The sequence below is a fragment of the Lineus longissimus genome, chromosome 13, assembly GCF_910592395.1.
Source record: "Lineus longissimus chromosome 13, tnLinLong1.2, whole genome shotgun sequence".
Classification (NCBI taxonomy): Eukaryota; Metazoa; Nemertea; class Pilidiophora; order Heteronemertea; family Lineidae; genus Lineus; species Lineus longissimus.
Genome location: NC_088320.1, coordinates 7,143,673 through 7,163,427, shown reverse-complemented (window position 1 = coordinate 7,163,427; position 19,755 = coordinate 7,143,673). Strand labels below are relative to the sequence as shown.

Below are 19,755 nucleotides of genomic sequence, written 5' to 3'. Positions count from 1 at the left end.
TAACTTGATGAGAAACGACAGAAAATTTGGAATATTTGATGGGTGAAATTATCTTCAGTCCTGAAAATCGTATTATCATCATACATCTGAAAATATTCAGAAGAATGTTAGTATGTTTTCTGGTGATACATGAATACGTTGCTAATGTTGGATTATGCTATCATGATTGCTGAAAATAGCGGTCATTAGAATAGCATTTACATAAGGGGAGAGCAAGCATAAATCTGATACTAATAACTGTTGATACTAATTACAACATCCTAATTTTCCTTCTGAAGAATTGCAGTTGATGGTGTGCTCCACTCCAATTCTTTGTCTTCTATGATACTTTCACTGAAAAAAAAGTCAAAGAAATAATTTGAGTACCGGTATGTTGAGAAATTTACCAACAAGTCTTTATATGTTTAGATTCCAAAGCATGAAAAGATGAAATGGAAGACTAAGGGTACTATGAACACACAGCCGACAGGGGCTGCCAAACAAGATGCCGAGAAGGTATACAACAGACTTGTTTTCCCTTTTTCAAGGGGATCTGGTTTTAGCTTATGGTTGCGGTATTCTAGGTGGTACCAGGTAGAGTCAGACTTCTACTAGGTCCAGGTGTTGAAGCAAGAAGGAACCGTTCAATTGGTGGTCTTTCTTATGACCTTTGAGCTTTTGAGTTGAGCCTTTGTGTCGACTGTAACTTTTGACTTCGTCTCAGGTGCAAAGGTTTAAATTTACCCCTTGAAAAAAATGAACTACCATTGTTATAATGTGAACCATGTCCTCCAAAATTCTCGTAGGGAGTGAGCTTCTTGTTGTTGATTACATTACTCTTGGTTTGTCAAACTGACTCCAGGTTTTTAGAATGATCTGCTTAAGCTTTCCTTTGGTGACAGGGCGTTTCTCTTCATTGGACTGCTAGGTGTGGTTCGTTTGGTTTTCACATTTGAAGGGTTTAAGCGCCGTCTTTGATTTCAGCTATGCCTTACACAAATAGTTGTGGAAAGTCCCACAAGACGTTTTTAGGACAGCCAGGAGTTGGTAGGGGAACTGTACCTGATATCGGGGATTTTCCATGTATTAGTGCTGGAACTTGTTGATGATGAACATCATATGTACATGCCTACATTAAAATAAACAGAATTGCACCCCCTTTGACAATGTTTCCGTCTTTATTTAGGAAGGCCAGGGATCGGGAGATGAGGAGGTATAGAATCAAATATTCTCACCGAATTTCTACCATCCAGTCCTTGCCATTGTATGCTACATGTACACTTTGTCGATTTAGTGTATTCTGCTTTAGCTCTTGGACGTTTCTAAATCCCAGGTGGTGTATTTTCTCCAAAGAATTTGTAGGTTTTAGCAGACATTTCCAAGCCGGGTTGCACAATTTATAAGCTTGGTGATGATCTTGCTTCAATCTCAGCTTGTTTGATTTTGATGCCTGTCATATCATTCCCAATGAACCAACCAAGTCTTATCAATGTTTTCATCTATAGTTCACTTCGAAATTAGTATTTTGTTGTTTACTATATTTTCTTTTCCTTGGTGGAAGATTGTCATGGCTGCCTCGTTTCACACTGAATCATCAGGGTACTGAATGAACTCCATTTTATGTCGGTTTGTGTACCATATGTGATGAGTGTCTTTTGTAGCAGAGAGTTACAAAAAGGTGTACGTGACGGTTAAGTGCCTTTGGAAGTATACAATAGGAATAAAGTGTAACAGAAGATGTTTAGGCAACGAGTCTTAAGGTTATCGCAATTGGGATTGAAATTAAACGTACTGCATGTAGTACATGTAGATGTCTAATAATAATATATTTCAGTTTCTGTTATTTCAGACATTTAGACTTGAATCAAGGCTGTATGATGTTATCTAAAGGTTATCAATGGAAAGGTAGACTCAACTGGACTTCATCCTCATTCTCGAGGTTTATCATGTCTACAGTATTCCGACTTGTCGCTTTCAGATTGCATCACAGAAGGTCGAGTGGAAAGCCGAATCGCGCGTTGGTTCGCTTCAAAACGCTACTCATAGAGCAGGGGGTGGCGTGAAGAAGGTAACACCTAATGTTTACCATGCCTGCTGTTGTCTATCTTGATGTTGTGATGTTTCCTACAAGTATTTTCTTTCTTCATTGGTTCCTAAAAAACAGATTGTTTAAAGTCAGTATTGAATGAGCTGACTGATTCATAACAAGAAGTGTACAAACTGCACATCGAGTTGGACATTTTGGGCAAATGTTGTTTGGGATCAAGGACCAATCTTCGTGCCTTTTAGTCTTGTTGTAAAATTTGCTTTGCGTTAGACGAATTGTCAACAGAACTGTGGTGTTGTCCAAGTGTTGAGCATACTGTGACTTTTGACTGTGGTGGCTGGGTTGCAGTTGCCCTTTTTGCTCGTCATCACAGTTAACAACTGGAACACCAGGGAGCAGCATGACAACAAATGATCATTGCATGGAACAGACAACCTCTAGTTCACCAGCGATGACAGGCCGTTTAATGACCCTACTAGTATACTAACCTGCCGCAGTCCAAACTCTCTCTCTGAAGGATGTCTGATTACCCAGTCTTTCTGTAGGTCCTAGTAGTTGGAATGCATGAAGTGCTGAATCATACCTCAACTTTGTAATTAATGGAACTCTACGAATGTGCTCTTCATCTGTATCTGTACGTAGCTAAATTCAACTACATGGCGATTTTCGCAGAGGCAGACATACAATGCGTCTTGCGTTACCAGCTGAAATGTCGAAATCAATATAAATCAGTATAACTAGCTGAAATTAATTGCAGAAATATAGATCACTTACATGTAGTCAAAATGGACTACACAGTCAGCAGGAACAAACGCAGAGAGTGCTGGCTGAATTTCACTACATGTAGTTGAATTCTGATTGTTCCTAAACTGAAAATGATTTCATGTGAAAAGCAAATCCAAGGAATTTGTGTTATGACCTTGCTGTTGTGTGTATTATGTTGTGTAGTGGTTTCTTTTTTCTTTTACTTTTCAATATTCTCATATCCTGCCAAAAATATTCAGAACCCGATGGGTATGAAAGTATCATTGTACTGCATATACCGCCTGCAGTGAGTTCAAAATGCATAAGTCAATTGTTGAGTGACATTTTTTGACATGTTAATTAGTTGTCAAATGAAAAATATACAAAAAGACTTGTTACCAGTATATGTCTTCTATGAAAGAAGAGATGAAGAGATACTGTGTCGACCTATCACCTAATCAAGCTGGCTGAGGTGCATCTGAGTTATAACAAATAGGCCTATTACAGGACTGGTAATAATAGACCTATTTTACAGGCACCCTTCAACCAGCTAAAACAACATTGACACAGTACATACATGCACGTGCTCACATTATTTTTGAAATATTCAAAATTTCTTTTCATTATGCATCCCAAGAATACTTCTTCAATTTCTGCTTACCAATTAGCAATTCTGTTAAATTCTTGTTATATCCAGATCGAAAATCACAAACTCGGTTGGAAAGTGGAGTCCAGAGTAGGTTCACTAGACAATGCTACCCATAAGCCTCGTGGCGGGGAGAAAAAGGTAATCATGGTAGTAGCGAGCCGTTGTGCGTGTGATGTATACATAATTGTTATCTTCTGAGTCTTTTTCAATTCCAGTGAGGATCACGGCTTCATCACGTAGAAACTTTACCACTGTGTTCCACTTCACATAATTAGAATTGGTGTCCATTGTCACCTTGACATCTATAAAGGTGCACTTCGCACTTCCCCTGAAAAGAAAATAGCGATATCCTGTCACTATGAAATGAACCTTGCAGCGTACCCAAATTTCTCCATCTTATAGAATGTAAAACAGGACAAAGGCACACTTACTAACTTTTCATATTTTTAGAAAGAAAAACTCGTGAACAAGCAAAAGCAATGTCAAGTCAAACCACAGAAGAGTTATCTAACATGTCAGCGCTCTCTTTCTTTAGATCGAAAACCGCAAACTCGAATGGAAAGTAGAATCACGGGTCGGTTCTTTAGAAAACGCCACCCATAAGCCAGCAGGCGGTGAGAAAAAGGTAACCATGGTGACAATACCTGTTGTACGTGCTGTTCTAGTTCCTGTCCGTGTGAATGTCTCTTCTTTTCTTGCAGTTCTGCCACAGTTTGATGATCTTTACTGTACCTTAAATTGCCCCTTGGATGAATCCCAATACTATGAAAAGTTCTTGAGCCACTTCGTGTGCATGATTTAGGAACAAGCATATGAATGATAAGTTTGTATCTGGAAAGATTCCTTCAGTATCTTGTCATGAAGATAACTGAGCATTATGATTGTTAAAAGCTTGAATTGGCTTTTCCAAATAATCCTTGCTCAAATCTTTTTAATATATGTATCATAGGACATTATGTCACTGTCTTAGGAAAATACTAGTTTTCTTTGTGAATGCTTTCCAATCTTGTTGAAGGGATGATTGAAAATGAATAGAAGATGCAGCATTTTTCGTGCTATCTATCATGTCTGGTAAAGTCATGGCTTCATGGTGTGACGAGAGCATGAATTGGCATGACCTAAAGGCACCAGCCAAAGCCTTGAGGTGGCCTCGTCATGGTACATAGACCATACAGCCAATCACGTTTTCATTAGATTTTGTGGTTTTGTCCTTTGCTGTTGTTATGATTATACACATCAGTGGAGTTAGCTACATGTAGTACACATCAGAATGATGAAAAATCAAGGTTTGCTTGAGAACAAATTTGCTTGCAGGAATATCAAATCCTCCATGGAGCTGCATAAATTCACAATTTGTTTCAGTGATTTTGTCTTTTTGAAATTGCTGTTACCTAATACTTCTTGATACTCGTAACAATTTATTCACAACTTTGATTGCTCGCCAGGAATTTCTTGTGTGATATTTGTAAAACAATGACATTTTGTGCATAGAATATATATTCCTAGTTTGTTGTTTTTACTTGTATATTTTGTTATCTTTCAATCCTGTCATCATTGTGCATGCATTTCCATCCCTTGTTGGGACTCATTACATTCAGTCCCCGTTTTAAGTTTAAAGTCCACAATTCTTTTTAAAATTTCATATCCAGTTCCTACCACATTAATGAACTAATAAGTTGGAGGTGGCTCATGACCCCTCTTTTGACATTCATTCATTTGTTCAAACCTTGCAGCAAAACTGCTTTAATACTAATAGATATTTCCGCAAACAATATTTCCCCGAGACAACCTATCAGGTTTCCACGCGTTCTAGGTTTTGTTGCTTAATCCCCCTTTCCTTGGTAAAATGGTATAGTAGTCACTCCTATCCGAGTGGGGAATTATCAAAATATTTACACATGATCCTCTGCCTCCAAAATTAGCAGGAGAAAGGGCGGCGTACTCATCTGTGTCTTAAACTCAGCTTAAAACTCCATCTGTAGCCTAATCCTACCCCACATCTTGGTACATGGTGTTTTCTCTGTCTTTACCTTCGCTTTTCTATGGTATTCTTCAGATACGGGATGAGAAGCTCACCTGGAAGGCCGAGTCGAGAGTGGGGTCCCTCAACAATGCGACCCATAAAGCGGGTGGTGGTGAAAAAAAGGTGAGGTGCAATGAACTATGTTCTTCACACTATTATGATCATGAACATGAGGATTTTTGTTTATTTTCCCGTTGTGAGGTTATTTGAATAAAAGTTCAGTATTTGTAATTGATACGTATTGACAACATGGACACTTTGGGCATTAATTGCATCGCAAACCTCACATTTACTCAGAAAAATTTTTTCCGTTGTGGAGATTCATATCACAGGCATCTGATAGACCTAGTTCTTATGTTGTTATGGCCATATCACACATAAGGCCTGAATGTTTTACGCTGTGTTGCACCCAAACAGCGGCTTCGTGTGAGATATGTGGCTTGAAACACTAGTTTAAGGGATGGTCTTTAGACTGGATACTCTTTTGGTAGGGAAACTTAACTTTGTGTATGTGTTGCAATGATGATGCAGTCTTGCCCACCTGTGTGTTTTGTCAAATTCAAATTCCAAAAGTATTCTAAAGCAGTACATATGTAATGGTGCAGTTTGTAGTGATTTTAAATCTTACGATTGTGATATACTTTCCGTTGCTCTCAATACTTGTCTGTATTTATTGTTGCTCATCATGATTTAATGCAATTTTCATTTCAGTGATTTCATTCATCATCAGGCAGAGGTGCCATTTTGTGTCATTCAAACTTACCTATGGAACACTTTTGCATGTTACTCCATTTGGGCTCAAACACAAGAGTATCCCTTTAATTTTCTAAAGGGAGAACTGAGTTAACCGCTCGGCCGCCAGGCGGCGCCCTGACCGATCCCGCGAGATCGCGCCGATCTCATGCCGCCATATTCAGTCTTTACTCTTGTGCTTCTACGAAGCACATCGTTTTTTCAAAGCTGCCGTGAATTCGATTTAAAACCAAATTCAACCAGCCAAGTCTAGACGATTTTTGGGTTCATTCACCTACGGAGTAGACCGCCAAACTAATCTTGGCATTAGTATTGTCCAGTCTATTTAATTATAGACATTTTCTTAGCTAGCTTAGTCGACCCGGCTCCATTATTTTGATCTTGGTAGGGTAGAGTTAAGTAGGCTATTCTCCGCTCTATTGTAATAAACAAGACTCAGATCCATTGCAATAGTGTTTAATTCAAGTAGGCATGTTTTCCTTTCCATTAATTATTGCGTCCTTTCTGGCCTACTTGGGGTTCCCAGTGTTTTTATTGTCATTGGTACCATTTTTTATATGGCGTACCCCTCCGACGGCATCCTTTGTCTCACCACAAAGGAATGCGTCTGGTGGCGGGAAACGGGCCGCGAAGACGCCTAAACCCTCTTCCGGTTCCGTTTCCGGGCATATAACCCGGAGGTCTAGCAAACCTCCCGCCACCACCCCTTCCGTCAGCCGAGTTCCGGTTCCGGCCGCGGCTGCGAAGGATGCGGGATCTGACATTATTAATGTCTGTGGTCCCAAGGGAGACTTACATCCAATAAGTCTCCAAGGGTTTAATATACCCCGGACCTCAGGGAACCTTCCGGTTCCCCTGTCGTCCGCTCCCCCGAGTACAAGCCCTTTGTACCCGCGGGAGCACCCTGCTTCCGGTCCGCCGATTGCAGTTCCGGTTACTGACGCGGGTTCCCGTTTTTCAGTAACCGAAGACTCTACTGGGGGTTTTTCTCAGTCTTTACTGCGAAATAACCCCAGTCCTCACGGACACAGTAGAGTAGGGCCGGACCTTATAACGCCACCTCCGAAACGCCATGCGTCTTCGGTAACAGCGTTTCCGCCCTCCGTACCTCCTTCTAAAAGGGCTTCCGGTAGCTCCATACCGGCGAAGGAGTTACGGGCATTTCCGGTTTCGGACTTCGTCCTACCGGAAATGCAGGCACCTTCCTACGTTGGCCAACCTCTTGGGTGGAACCAACCGGAAGTGCCACCCCCTCCTCGTAGCAGAGGCGTCGTTCCCATGGAACGAGCTACGCAGAGAGGACATCTGAACTCTAGTTCAGAATATGGGCAACTTCCGCTTCCGGAAGACCCATTCGCCCGCACATACGGCTTCCAGGGTTCGCTTATGCGCTCACCCTCGCCTCAACCGCCCGTCGTTGAGAGAAGCCGCACGTCGGGTCCGGAACCCGAGTCGGGACAGCAACTGTCCCAGCTCATCCAGATGGTAGCAGGTCTTTCTGATAGACTTAGCCATCTGGAGCAGGGTTCCGGTTCCTCTGGTGCGCCTGGTCCCATCGGATACCCACCATCCGACTCCTCTATTTTAGAGGAATTTTCTGAGAACGAGAGTTCTCAGCCAGGCTACCGCTCCCCCAATCAGGAGGAGCTGTCACCAGAGGAGGCCAGTATCCTGTCGGATATGAGGACACTCAGATCCTTGATCAGAGCGTACCTCCCGCAGGATCTGTGCCCTACCCCGCCGGAACTGCCAGCCTTGTCAACACCGACCTTTTCACTCTGGGGACAGGAAGTGGATCCCAATCCACAGGTTTCTCAAGGCTCCACTCGGGCACTTGAATTCCTTCCTCCCTCCCCGTCGGTGTTAGCAGTCTCTGAACTTTTGGAGCGTACAATCAGAGACTCACAAGGCGCCCACCAACGTACTTCCATCCCTGTCCTTCCGGCAGTCGGACCGGAAGCTTGGTGTAAACCGGGGAAGTTGTTCACGGCACAACTTCCTCCCGTTAGGCAGTACCGCGCTGACTATTATCGAGTCAGCTCGGCCGGCTGTCCAGCTGCAGCATCGACTTCCATATTAAAGGACGATGTACAGCTGGACCAACTCGTGCCTAGGGTGACTTCCTCCTCGGCTTACCGAGACCTTAGAGCACAAGAGGGTCTGGCCAAAAACACGTTAGCGGTGCTCTCCTACGCAGAGCACACTAACCTGGCCCTAGCCAGATCCCTAAAAGATAATGAGTCACTATCTGATGACACAAAATCGCTTGTGACATCCTTGTCACATTCGATTAGGCACGCTATTGCGCTGTCCGCCAAGACCGCAGCAAATAGCGTCCTACTCCGTAGAGACGCCGCACTGGGCTCTCTCAATGTCATCAGATCCCTCCAGCTGGAAGGGGCCTTAAGAACCGCTCCTATGGACGGTTCTTTCCTGTTCGCAGATTCTGTACAAGAGGCGGCTCAAGCACAGAAAGATTGGGACAAATTATATGCCCCCACTGCGACACAGAGGGCCAAGACCTCTCTACCTAACGCTAGAAAGATAGAGAGGCCCCAGCAGGCATCGGGTTCAATCCCGTACGCCAGGCAGGTCCTGCCTAGGCCTACCCCGCCTAGTCAGCCTGCTCCTGCTGGATCCTTCCGACGGGAAGCGGAGGGTCGCCGGACTGGAAAGAGGAAAAATACTTCCTCTAACCAGGGTGGATCCGGTCCGACTAAGCACTCCTTTCGCCCAAGGGGTGCTGGCCGGAAGAGGTGACTCCCCCCTCCTTTCTCCTCCCGGACGCAAAAAGGAGCCGACTCCGGTAGTCGGGGGCCGTCTGCAAAAATTTGCAGACATTTGGGACGATTGGTGCCCAAAGGGGTCCCCAGTCCCAAACATGTTGAGGTACGGAGTGAAACTAGATTTCAACCGTACCCCCCCGACTACCATATATCCAACCCCAGTTCAGCCACCGAAGGACCCAGTCAAGGCCTCTGCCTTCCAAGCAGAGGTCGCGACATTACTGGAGAAGCAAGCTATCCAGGTCCTTCAAGATCCATGCTCCCCCGGCTTTTACAGCCACGTTTTCTTGGTTCCCAAGAAAGCAGGGACATGGAGGCTGATCATAGACCTTTCCAGGTTAAACACCTTCTTGAATGTTCCTCATTTCAAGATGGAAACCACCAGGTCTATAGCAACGGCGATACAGCCCAACGATTGGGCGGTATCGATGGATTTAATGGATGCGTACTTACATGTACCGATCCATCCAGACTATCAACACTTCCTTCGATTCCATTACGAAGGAAAGACGTATCAATTCAGGGCCCTGCCGTTCGGTCTGGCATCGGCACCCCTAATTTTTACGATGATAGTCACAGCCTTCGTCGCTCCCTTTCACGTGATGGGGTTCAAGCTCCATCACTACCTAGACGATTGGCTACTCCGTTGCAAATCGCGGGAACTACTACTGCAACAACTTCAGGTTCTAAAGCAAAAAGTAGTTTCCGCAGGTTGGATTATCAACGAAACAAAGTCAGAATTCATACCATCCCAAGACTTCGTTTACGTTGGAGTTCGGTTCCTTACGGCCATAGGGAAAATGCTGCCCCCCCTAGAAAGGATAAAGAAAATTCTTCGTCTCGTCGCAGAATTCAGAGGAAGGACTCAAGCTCCCGCAAGGCGATGCTTGAGCCTTTTGGGACTTCTGAATTCGGCAGCAGACCAAATCCCCCTTGGCCGTCTATATATGCGTCCCATCCAGATGTTTCTAATGTCTCTATGGAAACCCCACAGGGACCCATTAGACAAGTTGGTATTGATACCTCAATACCTACTCAAGAACGTCTGGAACTTCTGGGAGTCGGAGACTCGTCTCCAAAGCGGTGTAGATCTTGCTCCACCGCCCCCAGAAGTGTCCCTGTTCACAGATGCTTCCCTACTAGGGTGGGGAGCACATCTGAACAACGGGGACATGTCCATAAGAGGTCTATGGACAAGGGAGGAGACCATTCTTCCAATAAATATATTGGAAATGAAGGCTGTCCTTCTTGCCGTGAGGGCTCTTTCCCTTCGCCTGAAGAATCGGAGAGTAACCCTGTTCTCCGACAATTCTACAGTAGTAGCATATGTCAGGAGACAGGGAGGCACAAAGTCCGGCATTCTTTGCCAGCTAACTTGGGAGCTTTACCATCTTTGTGCCGACCTTGGAGTATCGATATGTGCCAGACACATACCGGGCAATCGCAACATCCTTGCCGACGCCCTGTCCCGTCAGAACAAGCTAGTTCAGACAGAGTGGACACTCCATCAGGAGATTGTAGACGACCTTTGTCGCCTTTGGCAATCTCCGAAGGTAGATCTGTTCGCCACCAGGCTGAACAATCGCCTTCCCATCTATTACTCTCCACTTCCGGACGAAGAGGCCCTGGAAGTCGACAGCCTTACAGCCTCTTGGGTCGGGCTGAACGCATATGCGTTTCCACCCCTCCCTCTCATTCAACCAGTCCTGAACAAGATCTTGACCAGCCATCCGGTGAGAATAACTCTCATCGCACCTTGCTGGCCAAATCAGGCCTGGTTCCCAGCCTTGCTGGAGCTCCTGATAGATCACCCCAGGAGTCTTCCTACTTGGAAGCACCTCCTGTGGCACCCCCTGGGGAGATGCTACCACCAGAACCCTGGATTTTTCAAGTTTCACGCCTGGAACTTATCCAGTTGCATCTCCACCAGAGAGGCTTTTCGGACATCGCTGTCAAGCGCATGTCCGCACCTCAAAGGGGGTCTACCCTTGATGTGTATCAAGGAAAGTGGTCTACCTTCACTTCCTGGTGCAGGGAGAACGGAGTTAATCCGATCTCTCCCTCTATATACAGATTAGTTGATTTCCTTATTGAATTATTCACGGAAAGACAACTATCTGTCACGGCTATAAAAGGGTACAAGTCCGCCATCGCTTCTACCCTCCGTGTTTTAAGCACCTGGGATCTTCGTTGGGAGGACCAAATAACCCCTCTTTTCAGAGGAATGTTATTAGAGCGTCCTAGACCGGTTCACAACACCCCTAAATGGGACCTTTCTGTTGTCCTTAAGGTGCTCATGAGGCATCCTTTTGAACCCATGTCTATTTCATCCATGAAATATCTGACACTCAAAACGGTCTTTCTAGTAGCCTTGGCTACCGCCCAACGGAGATCAGAGCTCCATGCACTTTCTTTTAAGAAGCTGGCTTTTAGAGAGGGAGGGGAGGTTATCCTGGCTTTTATACCAGGATTTCTGGCGAAGAACCAGGGACCGGCCGCCTCTCGGCCCCCGGTTACTATTCCCTCTCTGTCAGGAACGATCTCTTATGATCTTCCTGACAGAACTTTATGTCCCGTCAGGGCCCTAAAGTTCTACATAAATAGGACAAAACCTCCCGGTATCCGCCAGGGGAGAGAGCGTTTGTTTTTGTCCTATAAGGAGGGAAATAAACGAGAGATAGCGGCCGCCACTATTTCAAGGTGGATTGTGGAGACTATTCGTCTTTCCTACAACACCTTGAAGACTTCCTCTGATCTTCGTGCGCTAGCTAACATCTCAGCGCACGAAGTTAGAGCACTAGCCACCTCCTGGGCTAACTACCGAGGAGTTGCTCTTCAAGAAGTCGTTTCCGCTGCATGTTGGAGTAATCACTCCACATTCTCTCGTTTCTACCTACGAGACGTTTCTTCCCTCGTAGATGGCATGCACACAATCGGCCCGATTGTGTCTGCGGGGCATGTTGTTTGATCCTGGCTAGATCAAAAAAGGGGGGGGGAAGCCCGATTGAAGAGTCAAACGCGCATCTTGCGCCATTTTTGATATGCCCTATCTTCAACATCCAGGCAACCCCTAGTAGACTAGAAAGGACGCAATTTCTTATTGTTGTTTAGCAATAATTCATTCTACACCCTTCAACATGCCTTACTTGCTCTAAGCTCTGTTGCCGGAAAGAAGATGGTTTTATTACGCAATTCTAGCGCTTTCCGGAGAATGGGTCTATTACTCTCTATAATATGATTGTAATACCGAGATCAAAATACCGGTCCTCCGGTTCTCCCCATTTCTTTCCCCTGGCGGTCCTCCTTAGCTAATATGCCGGTGGTGCCTCCTGGATGGAACAACAGCTCAGCCTTAGGTAAGTCCTCGTTTCCCACCTCCAATAGGTTGCTGGGATTCGATGCAAAAGTGTTCCATAGGTAAGTTTGAATGACACAAAATGCCCATTTCCTTACAAGAAATGGCCATTTTGTTAGTTCATACTTACCTATGGAACACGGCCCTCCCGCCGTCCCCACAAACGGGACATACTCTTTATTAACGCTCAAGAGTAAAGACTAAATATGGCGGCATGAGATCGGCGCGATCTCGCGGGATCGGTCAGGGCGCCGCCTGGCGGCCGAGCTGTTAACTCAGTTCTCCCTTTAGAAAATTAAAGGGATACTCTTGTGTTTGAGCCCAAATGGAGTAACATGCAAAAGTGTTCCATAGGTAAGTATGAACTAACAAAATGGCCATTTCTTGTAAGGAAATGGGCAGTTAGGGATGTTGTACAGCCTTATGACTTCTGTCAATGACTTATGCCTCCCCTATCTGTTGATTTTTTTTTTAAATTCCAAACAGACCTGTGCATTAGAAGGACATAATGAAGGTGTGATCCATGTTGTAAGCCTGTGACTTGGATTACAACTTCAAAATTTCCAGCTGATGTGTGTTTCTGATTACAACTTAATTGATTTTTTACCTTGGAAAGTGCTCGATCACTTTAAAAGTGTCAATTGGTTCAGTTTAGTTGATGATGTTTCCAGATTGACTGTCAGTCAGTGTCTAAGGTGAAGTTAGGAGTCAGAGTCAAAGGTGCAACATCTCTTTAAAAAGAACCCAACCCATATCTAATGATAATTTCTATCAAAACAGGAGGAAGACGGTGTTGTGATATTTAGCAAAAAATGTGATTGGGAAGCGAAATCAAAAATCTGTTCATTTTCCAACGTGAAACATAAGCCATGTGGCGGCAATGTGAAAATAACCGACGAAAAGGTGGCTTGGGATGGGAAGTCCAAAATACGGTCGTTAGCGAACGTGAAGCATACACCAAAAGGCGGCGAGATAGAGGTAGAGTGCAGGTCTAGATGATCTATTTATTGCAATTTTTTAAATATGTGTTGCGTGTCACAGCTTACAGGCTAATTGACGTCTGAAATTTATTGAAATTCATGTTTAAGACCCCTTTGAGGCCTTTGAATCAATACCTGATTTGTTCGAAGTTGTAATAAAAATCCTAATTTTCGATCGTTGAAATAAGTCCAAGTTGAGGATTTTGACATATTTCTATGATCCGTAAATTAGAGGTGAGGTAAAATGGGAGAAAGCTAGGCCCAGGGACAAGCTGGCCCCTGCCATTGCTGGACAAACTTTCCCCATTTTTACCTCATCATGTTTAAGCCTTTACTCATGTGTACTAATGCTTTCATTACTCCATAGATTTTAGACGAACGGTTATCATGGGAAGCAAAATCAAAGGTCAAGTCATTAGATAACGCGAAGCATAAACCGAAGGGTGGCGATATTGTGATCCTGGATGAGAAAGTGGATTGGGAGGGGAAATCTAAGATTGGATCGTTGCAGAATGTCAAACATAAACCAAAGGGAGGAAACATTCAGGTATTTTGACGATTTTGTGGAAATTCTGACTTAAAATATTAAATTGACAACAAGAATTTCTTTTCTGATGATCCATTGATTGAACATGGCGCTTGCCCAACTATGGTGACTATGACGACTATGGGGCATTTTAACGTGACGTCATAATCTTCCTGGTGCAAGGATCTATCTTCTCTCTCCAGTAACAAACACTTTCACTCAGGTCTGATAATGTGTACAGTCCCAGTCACAATTGACATACCCTCTGCTTCGTGGAGCATTCCTGCAACCCATGTGCAGGATGTGCATAGGTTGCATGTAAATTGCACATGCACAAATTTAGGGATGATAATTGTAATCGGGACAGTGAATATGCATTCAATCGCATGTTTCGAATAGAACTACTGTCCAAATAATTGTATTTCCACAAGACAAAGGACCTTTTCTTCGATAACATTTTATGGAATAAATAAGACTGTGCTTATTTATTCTCATATTTCATATGTATGCCTCATCCTTCAATCTCCATTCCACATAGATCACAGATGAAAAATTGGAATGGGAAAAGAAGGCAAAGACTCAATCTAAGAACACGTCATATACGCCCAAAGGTGGTGATATTGAGGTAATAGGAAAACAAAGAAATATTTTCACCTCAATTGTGCCAGACACAAAAATTATGCATGTTGAACATGCATTTTGGCATAGAACACTACCCGCTGGTGGATCTCCTGTCCAAAATCGAGACTTGGAGGGTGAAGCTGTATGGACCTAATCCAAGACGCTTTATCTGAGGCGCCTTACCTAGTAAAGGTTTGGGCCGGAATTTGAGATCCACCCGAAGGTCTCGATTTAGAACAGAGGCTCAATAGTGTGGTATTGATTTCAATTCTAACACACCTAAAATTGAATTAGTTGGCCGTAGCAAAAAGCTTCAATTGTGGCTTCATTTTGTCAAGTCCAAGACTGCCCGAACCAAATACTATACAATTACCACTTGTGCAAAAAGAAGACCATTAGTGTTTTGGCGATATTTCAGTTCGATTATGAAGCGAGAATAAAATACTTACAACTCCTTTTAACTCGTTACGACTTTGACTTCTAGCTCAGGTGGCACGACACTAGAGCATTCTATCGGGTTCGAGTTCCACTTGAATATCAGATGCTGGCATAGATGCCATTCTCACACGGCCGATCCAAGTATATGAATTTAACGTCACAAATATGTATAGTTTTCTACACAGACTCACAAATGGTCTATTCCCATCGGTCACAATAAATCAATCAATCAAATGAACTCATGTGGCAGACCCCGGGCCCTGCGCAATCTAAACTAGAAATGGCACCGAGTCTGCGTGCAGACTCTGGAGTCTCGGCCACGGATGGGGGTTAGGGAGTGGCGGGAGGGGGATGTTGGATGATTTCAGGGCTCTTATGTGAGGGAGGTGATGGGGGTGGTGGCTACATTTCAGAAAAACAAAAAATAAACCGATACATGATGCACACACAATGGCGTCGACCAGATAACGTAAGAAGTCGTAAAAAGTTGCGCAAGAAAAATTACGAAACCCCACATCTACAAAATATACAAATAAAGTTAGCGAATTGTTTTTTCTTTGATGCCTACATTCGCTAAAACTTCGTCTAGATCACTGAGCGGAACCGCGACTCCAGACCGGGTAGTAATGCATAGGCCTACAAAGTGTACAGAGATACATTGTTGTACCTAGGCACCGGTTGTAACTGGGGGGGGGGGGGGAGAGAGAATTTGCCTATTAACACAAAACTCTCAGCCGAGCCCCTATCGGGCGTGGCGGAGACTGATAACTGGGGGGGGGGGATAATTTGCCTACCAACACAAAACTCTCCGCCGAGCCCCTATCAGGAGTGGCGGAGACTAACTATTACTAACACAAAACCTTCCACCGAGCCCCTATTGGGCGTGGCGGAGACTAATATTAGTAATAACTGGGGGGGGGGGGGAATAATTTGCCTACTAACACAAAACCCTCCACCGAGCCCCTATCGAGTGTGGCGGAGACTAATAACTGGGGGGGGGGGGGGAATAATTTGCCAACTAACACAAAACTCTCTGCCGAGCCCCTATCGGTCGAGGTGGTGACTAATAATCGGGCAGGGCGGGTCATCATAGCACAAGAAAGAAAACGTTCCGTACCGATAATTCGAATCAAGATATCACAAAAGTATTTCCTCCGCACGATGTTGAAATATTCCTCTCCTTGATGAACTACATCTCAAAGTTCGATCTTGAGTTTTAAGGCCATATTTTTCGCGATGAAATACGAGGAAAAAACTACGGAATGGTTTCATTTACACGTGAGCACAGGATTCCCTTGTCAGTGTCACTTCCACTTCCGCGAGGACATCAGAGAACGTGGTACGATAATTCAAAATCATATCAAATTAAATGAGTTGATTGCTCGCCAATAAATTATTCATTGCGCCATAATCCACATTTTCTCAAATATATAAAACGTTCGCTAAATCGGTCAAAAGATACAAAATTTGTGGTCTAAATTATACTATCGATCACAGTCTTCCGACGATGTTGTTGTCGTTATTAAATTTTGTTCCGCGTTAGCCGGGCACGCGTCCGCGTTTATGTCTTCATGCCGCTTTGCCATTTTTGCGCGAACAATTAGTGTAAAATACATGCAATATTGCAGGTGTGTTAGGATGCAATGTGTACAATTCTGGCTCACTTGATCTGAAAGATACGCTTGTTGTTGCTTTGCATGATGGACACGTTTTGTTGGACCAAATTGCTTTGCTAGTGTGTAGCAATTCTGATCTATGTGAAGAAATTTAAGGCCTAGGAGCTCCCGCTTGCTGCACATCACAGTTGGGTTAAACTTTCCAGATTCCGGACAGAATCAGAGTGAGGATGCCATTGTTGACTATGTTGAAGCTGATGAATGCTAAATTGCCACATTTACCAAGTGAACAGATATTGTCTCGTTAGCTTTGTGGACGTCTACTGACGTCTCAAACTTGCCAAGAACCCCCACTTAAAGTCAGTTTCTTTTTGTTTGCTTTCACCAGATAATTAATGTCAAGGTAGATTGGGATGCCAAGTCGAAGGTCGGCTCTTTCAAGAATGCTACGCATAAGCCCGGTGGGGGTGATATTGAGGTATACAGTTGTTTCCAGGTCTCCGAGGTATAACATTAATTTGGTGCTGGTCATTGGTGAGAGCCAATGGTATGAATGTGTTATATCTATATACATGCCATTCGCCATGTGTTTGATATTGATTAATGATGAAGATCAACAGGATTGGAAACATGGCTCATCATGTACATCCCAATTTGATTTGGTTACATACAATCATGTAGTGAGTAACATATTCGAAATATTTACAATGTAGCAACAATGAACTTTGACATCAAAAATTGTCAAACTTTGAACAGATAATGGCCTATAAACTGAACTTGACTGCAAACTTATTGACTGCTAATTGTTATGTTCTTTTGCACAGATAACAGACCAAAGATTAGAATGGGATGCTAAATCTAAAGTCGGCTCGCTAGCGAATGTTACGCATAAACCCAGTGGAGGGGATATAGAGGTATATAATGATTTTTTGTCTGGATAACATTGGTACATTCTTGGTAACCTTGAGAAGCCGCAAGAAAGAAGCCGCTGTGGTCTACCGGCTTGGACTCTGGTCGAGAGGTCCCTGGTTCGAACCCCACAGTCAGCGTGAGACTTTTACTTGCCTTGCTCCAATCCGGTGCATAAAAGGGTTTTTACGAGTCAGAAAAGCCCCGGGGGTAGCACTGATTGAGCAGCTCCTCTGAGTTCACTGAAAGGTGACAGGATAGGTTGGGATTACAGACTATAAACCTATAACATGTACTATTCAGAACAGAATTCCTCTTTAGACTTGCTAGAGGGTATTCTGTGCTGAGAAATTTTGCACACTATCAAGTTTTTGTACATTTGTCTAATTATCAATTTTTTTATACAGATAACAGATCAAAAATTAGAATGGGATGCAAAATCTAAAGTCGGCTCACTTGCGAATGTTACACATAAACCCAGTGGAGGGGATATAGAGGTATATAATGATTGGTTGTTTGCATTGCCTACTAACAACTATAGAGAATACACTAAACTATCCATCATGACTTTTGATGTTAATGCATTCGGTGAATTGCTTAGTCATCAAGTCTATGCTTTGGTCAGAAAAATATTATTAACAAACAATGTGTGCTCATGATATAGCTGACAATGCAGATGTAAAGATCTAGGATCACATCGACGGAACCCCAAACTCTCCTCCAAGTTTATTAACAGGTCCCTGTTTTAATCTTTCACATTGTCAGATAATGAATGAAAAGTTAGATTGGGAGGCAAAGGCGAAGATCGGGTCGTTGAAGAATGTTAAACACACTCCTACTGGTGGAGATGTACAGGTATACAAATAATTGACACAAAATCTTTCTACCTTAAAAAAAATCTTGTTTCACAAAATTTTTGGCCTTTCGATGTTTAGAAGTGAAACAGAATTTGATATTTTGGTTACATATCGTCATTCTTAGTTATGTATTTTGCCAAAACTAAAGGTTTTTGGCAAATAAAATGTATAAATGAGCTATAGCATAGCAAGTCTTGCTGCAGGAATGTTCCTTTATATTGATACCGGTGTTCATTATGTCAGGAAATATACATTCTGTGTAAGGTCTCTGTTTTGATGGCATTTAGCCTCCAATCTGTTCCTATACTGCTAAAAGTTGCTATAACCAAGTTTATTAACTTGCTATCACCTACAAAAGTCACTTTGTAACTAACAAAAATGTTTCTTAATTTCAGAACGCCACGGATAGACTAATAATCTTTATTCTTCTTCACTTATCTAGATAACGGATGAAAAATTAGATTGGGATGCAAAATCAAAGATCGGATCGTTAGCGAATGTTCAGCATACCCCAGGTGGGGGTGATATAGAGGTACTTATCCAGACACTCATTTGAATGATGAAGTTGCATCATTGATAACTTGGCTGCCCTGTTTTGATTTGCTAGAAACCCATTTGCGGTAATTCTTACCTGTAAATAACCCATTTGGGGTACTTACCAATGACCCATGAATGTTTACTACCTATTAATCCATTTGGGGTATAAATCCTAATGACACGGATGGGGTAACTCAAATAACATTCAGTGAATATGATTGTGCAGAAACCTAATTAAGGTTATTTCAAGTTGGAGTTTGTATTAAGGATCTGAGATATGGGTGATAAATCTAAAGCTACTACTATGGAATGAAAATACTAGGTGTAAAAAGATGTATTGATAATTACTAAAATTATTATAGCGATTTCCCCTGCATCCTGTCCAAAGCATGAAAGTAGATTACTTGCTTTTTGTTTACTCTCCAGTTCACCTGTTCTGTGGTTCTTTGGTGTTATGTTCATATGTTCAAACCAAAAGAAAGTTGCATACAGAATCAGGGTTGTAACAAGAATGAGAATGATTTTGTGCCAAAGTTTCCTCCTATAATGCATGGTGAATACTTGGATGATAATAATGGTATTGAGGAAAAACTTCTATTGGAAATGATACTTTTGAGGCACCCTTTGTATGGAATGATGATATTTTGACACCCAGTATATACAATATGTACATGTAAAAAATGATTTCGGAAATAGTAGGTCAAAAGCAATGATTTTGTGACACCTTGTATGTAAAACTGTTTTTGGTGCACCCTGTAGGTCGTTTGTCTGATCCACTTTCATTTCTCCTCACTAATAGCATCTTGTTTTGTCTTGTTTATTGTTTATGTTAGATTTTAGACGAGAAAAAAGACTGGCAGGCGGAGGCGCGGATAGGATCGCTGAAGAACGTTAAACACGTGCCGGGTGGGGGAGACATTGAGGTATTACGCAGT

At 43.1% G+C, this 19,755-nt stretch overlaps 1 protein-coding gene across 15 annotated transcripts in view; it reads left to right on the top strand.

Annotated features, from left to right (window-relative positions):
* The window catches only part of LOC135497791 (uncharacterized), an 83,360-nt gene that overhangs the window by 38,365 nt on the left and 25,240 nt on the right, over positions 1-19,755 (top strand). For 6 of the 15 annotated variants that reach the window (XM_064787711.1, XM_064787709.1, XM_064787710.1 and 3 more), the window contains 9 exons: positions 5,476-5,565; positions 13,117-13,314; positions 13,684-13,863; positions 14,381-14,467; positions 16,906-16,995; positions 17,342-17,431; positions 17,834-17,923; positions 18,726-18,815; positions 19,654-19,743. In XM_064787711.1, the coding sequence (XP_064643781.1) occupies positions 5,476-5,565; positions 13,117-13,314; positions 13,684-13,863; positions 14,381-14,467; positions 16,906-16,995; positions 17,342-17,431; positions 17,834-17,923; positions 18,726-18,815; positions 19,654-19,743 (1,005 nt within the window). Of the gene's footprint in view, positions 1-408; positions 496-1,957; positions 2,048-3,467; positions 3,558-3,954; positions 4,045-5,475; positions 5,566-13,116; positions 13,315-13,683; positions 13,864-14,380; positions 14,468-16,905; positions 16,996-17,341; positions 17,432-17,833; positions 17,924-18,725; positions 18,816-19,653; positions 19,744-19,755 lie in introns of all 15 variants that reach the window. The other 9 variants (XM_064787705.1, XM_064787704.1, XM_064787700.1 and 6 more) reach the window with 4 other exon arrangements.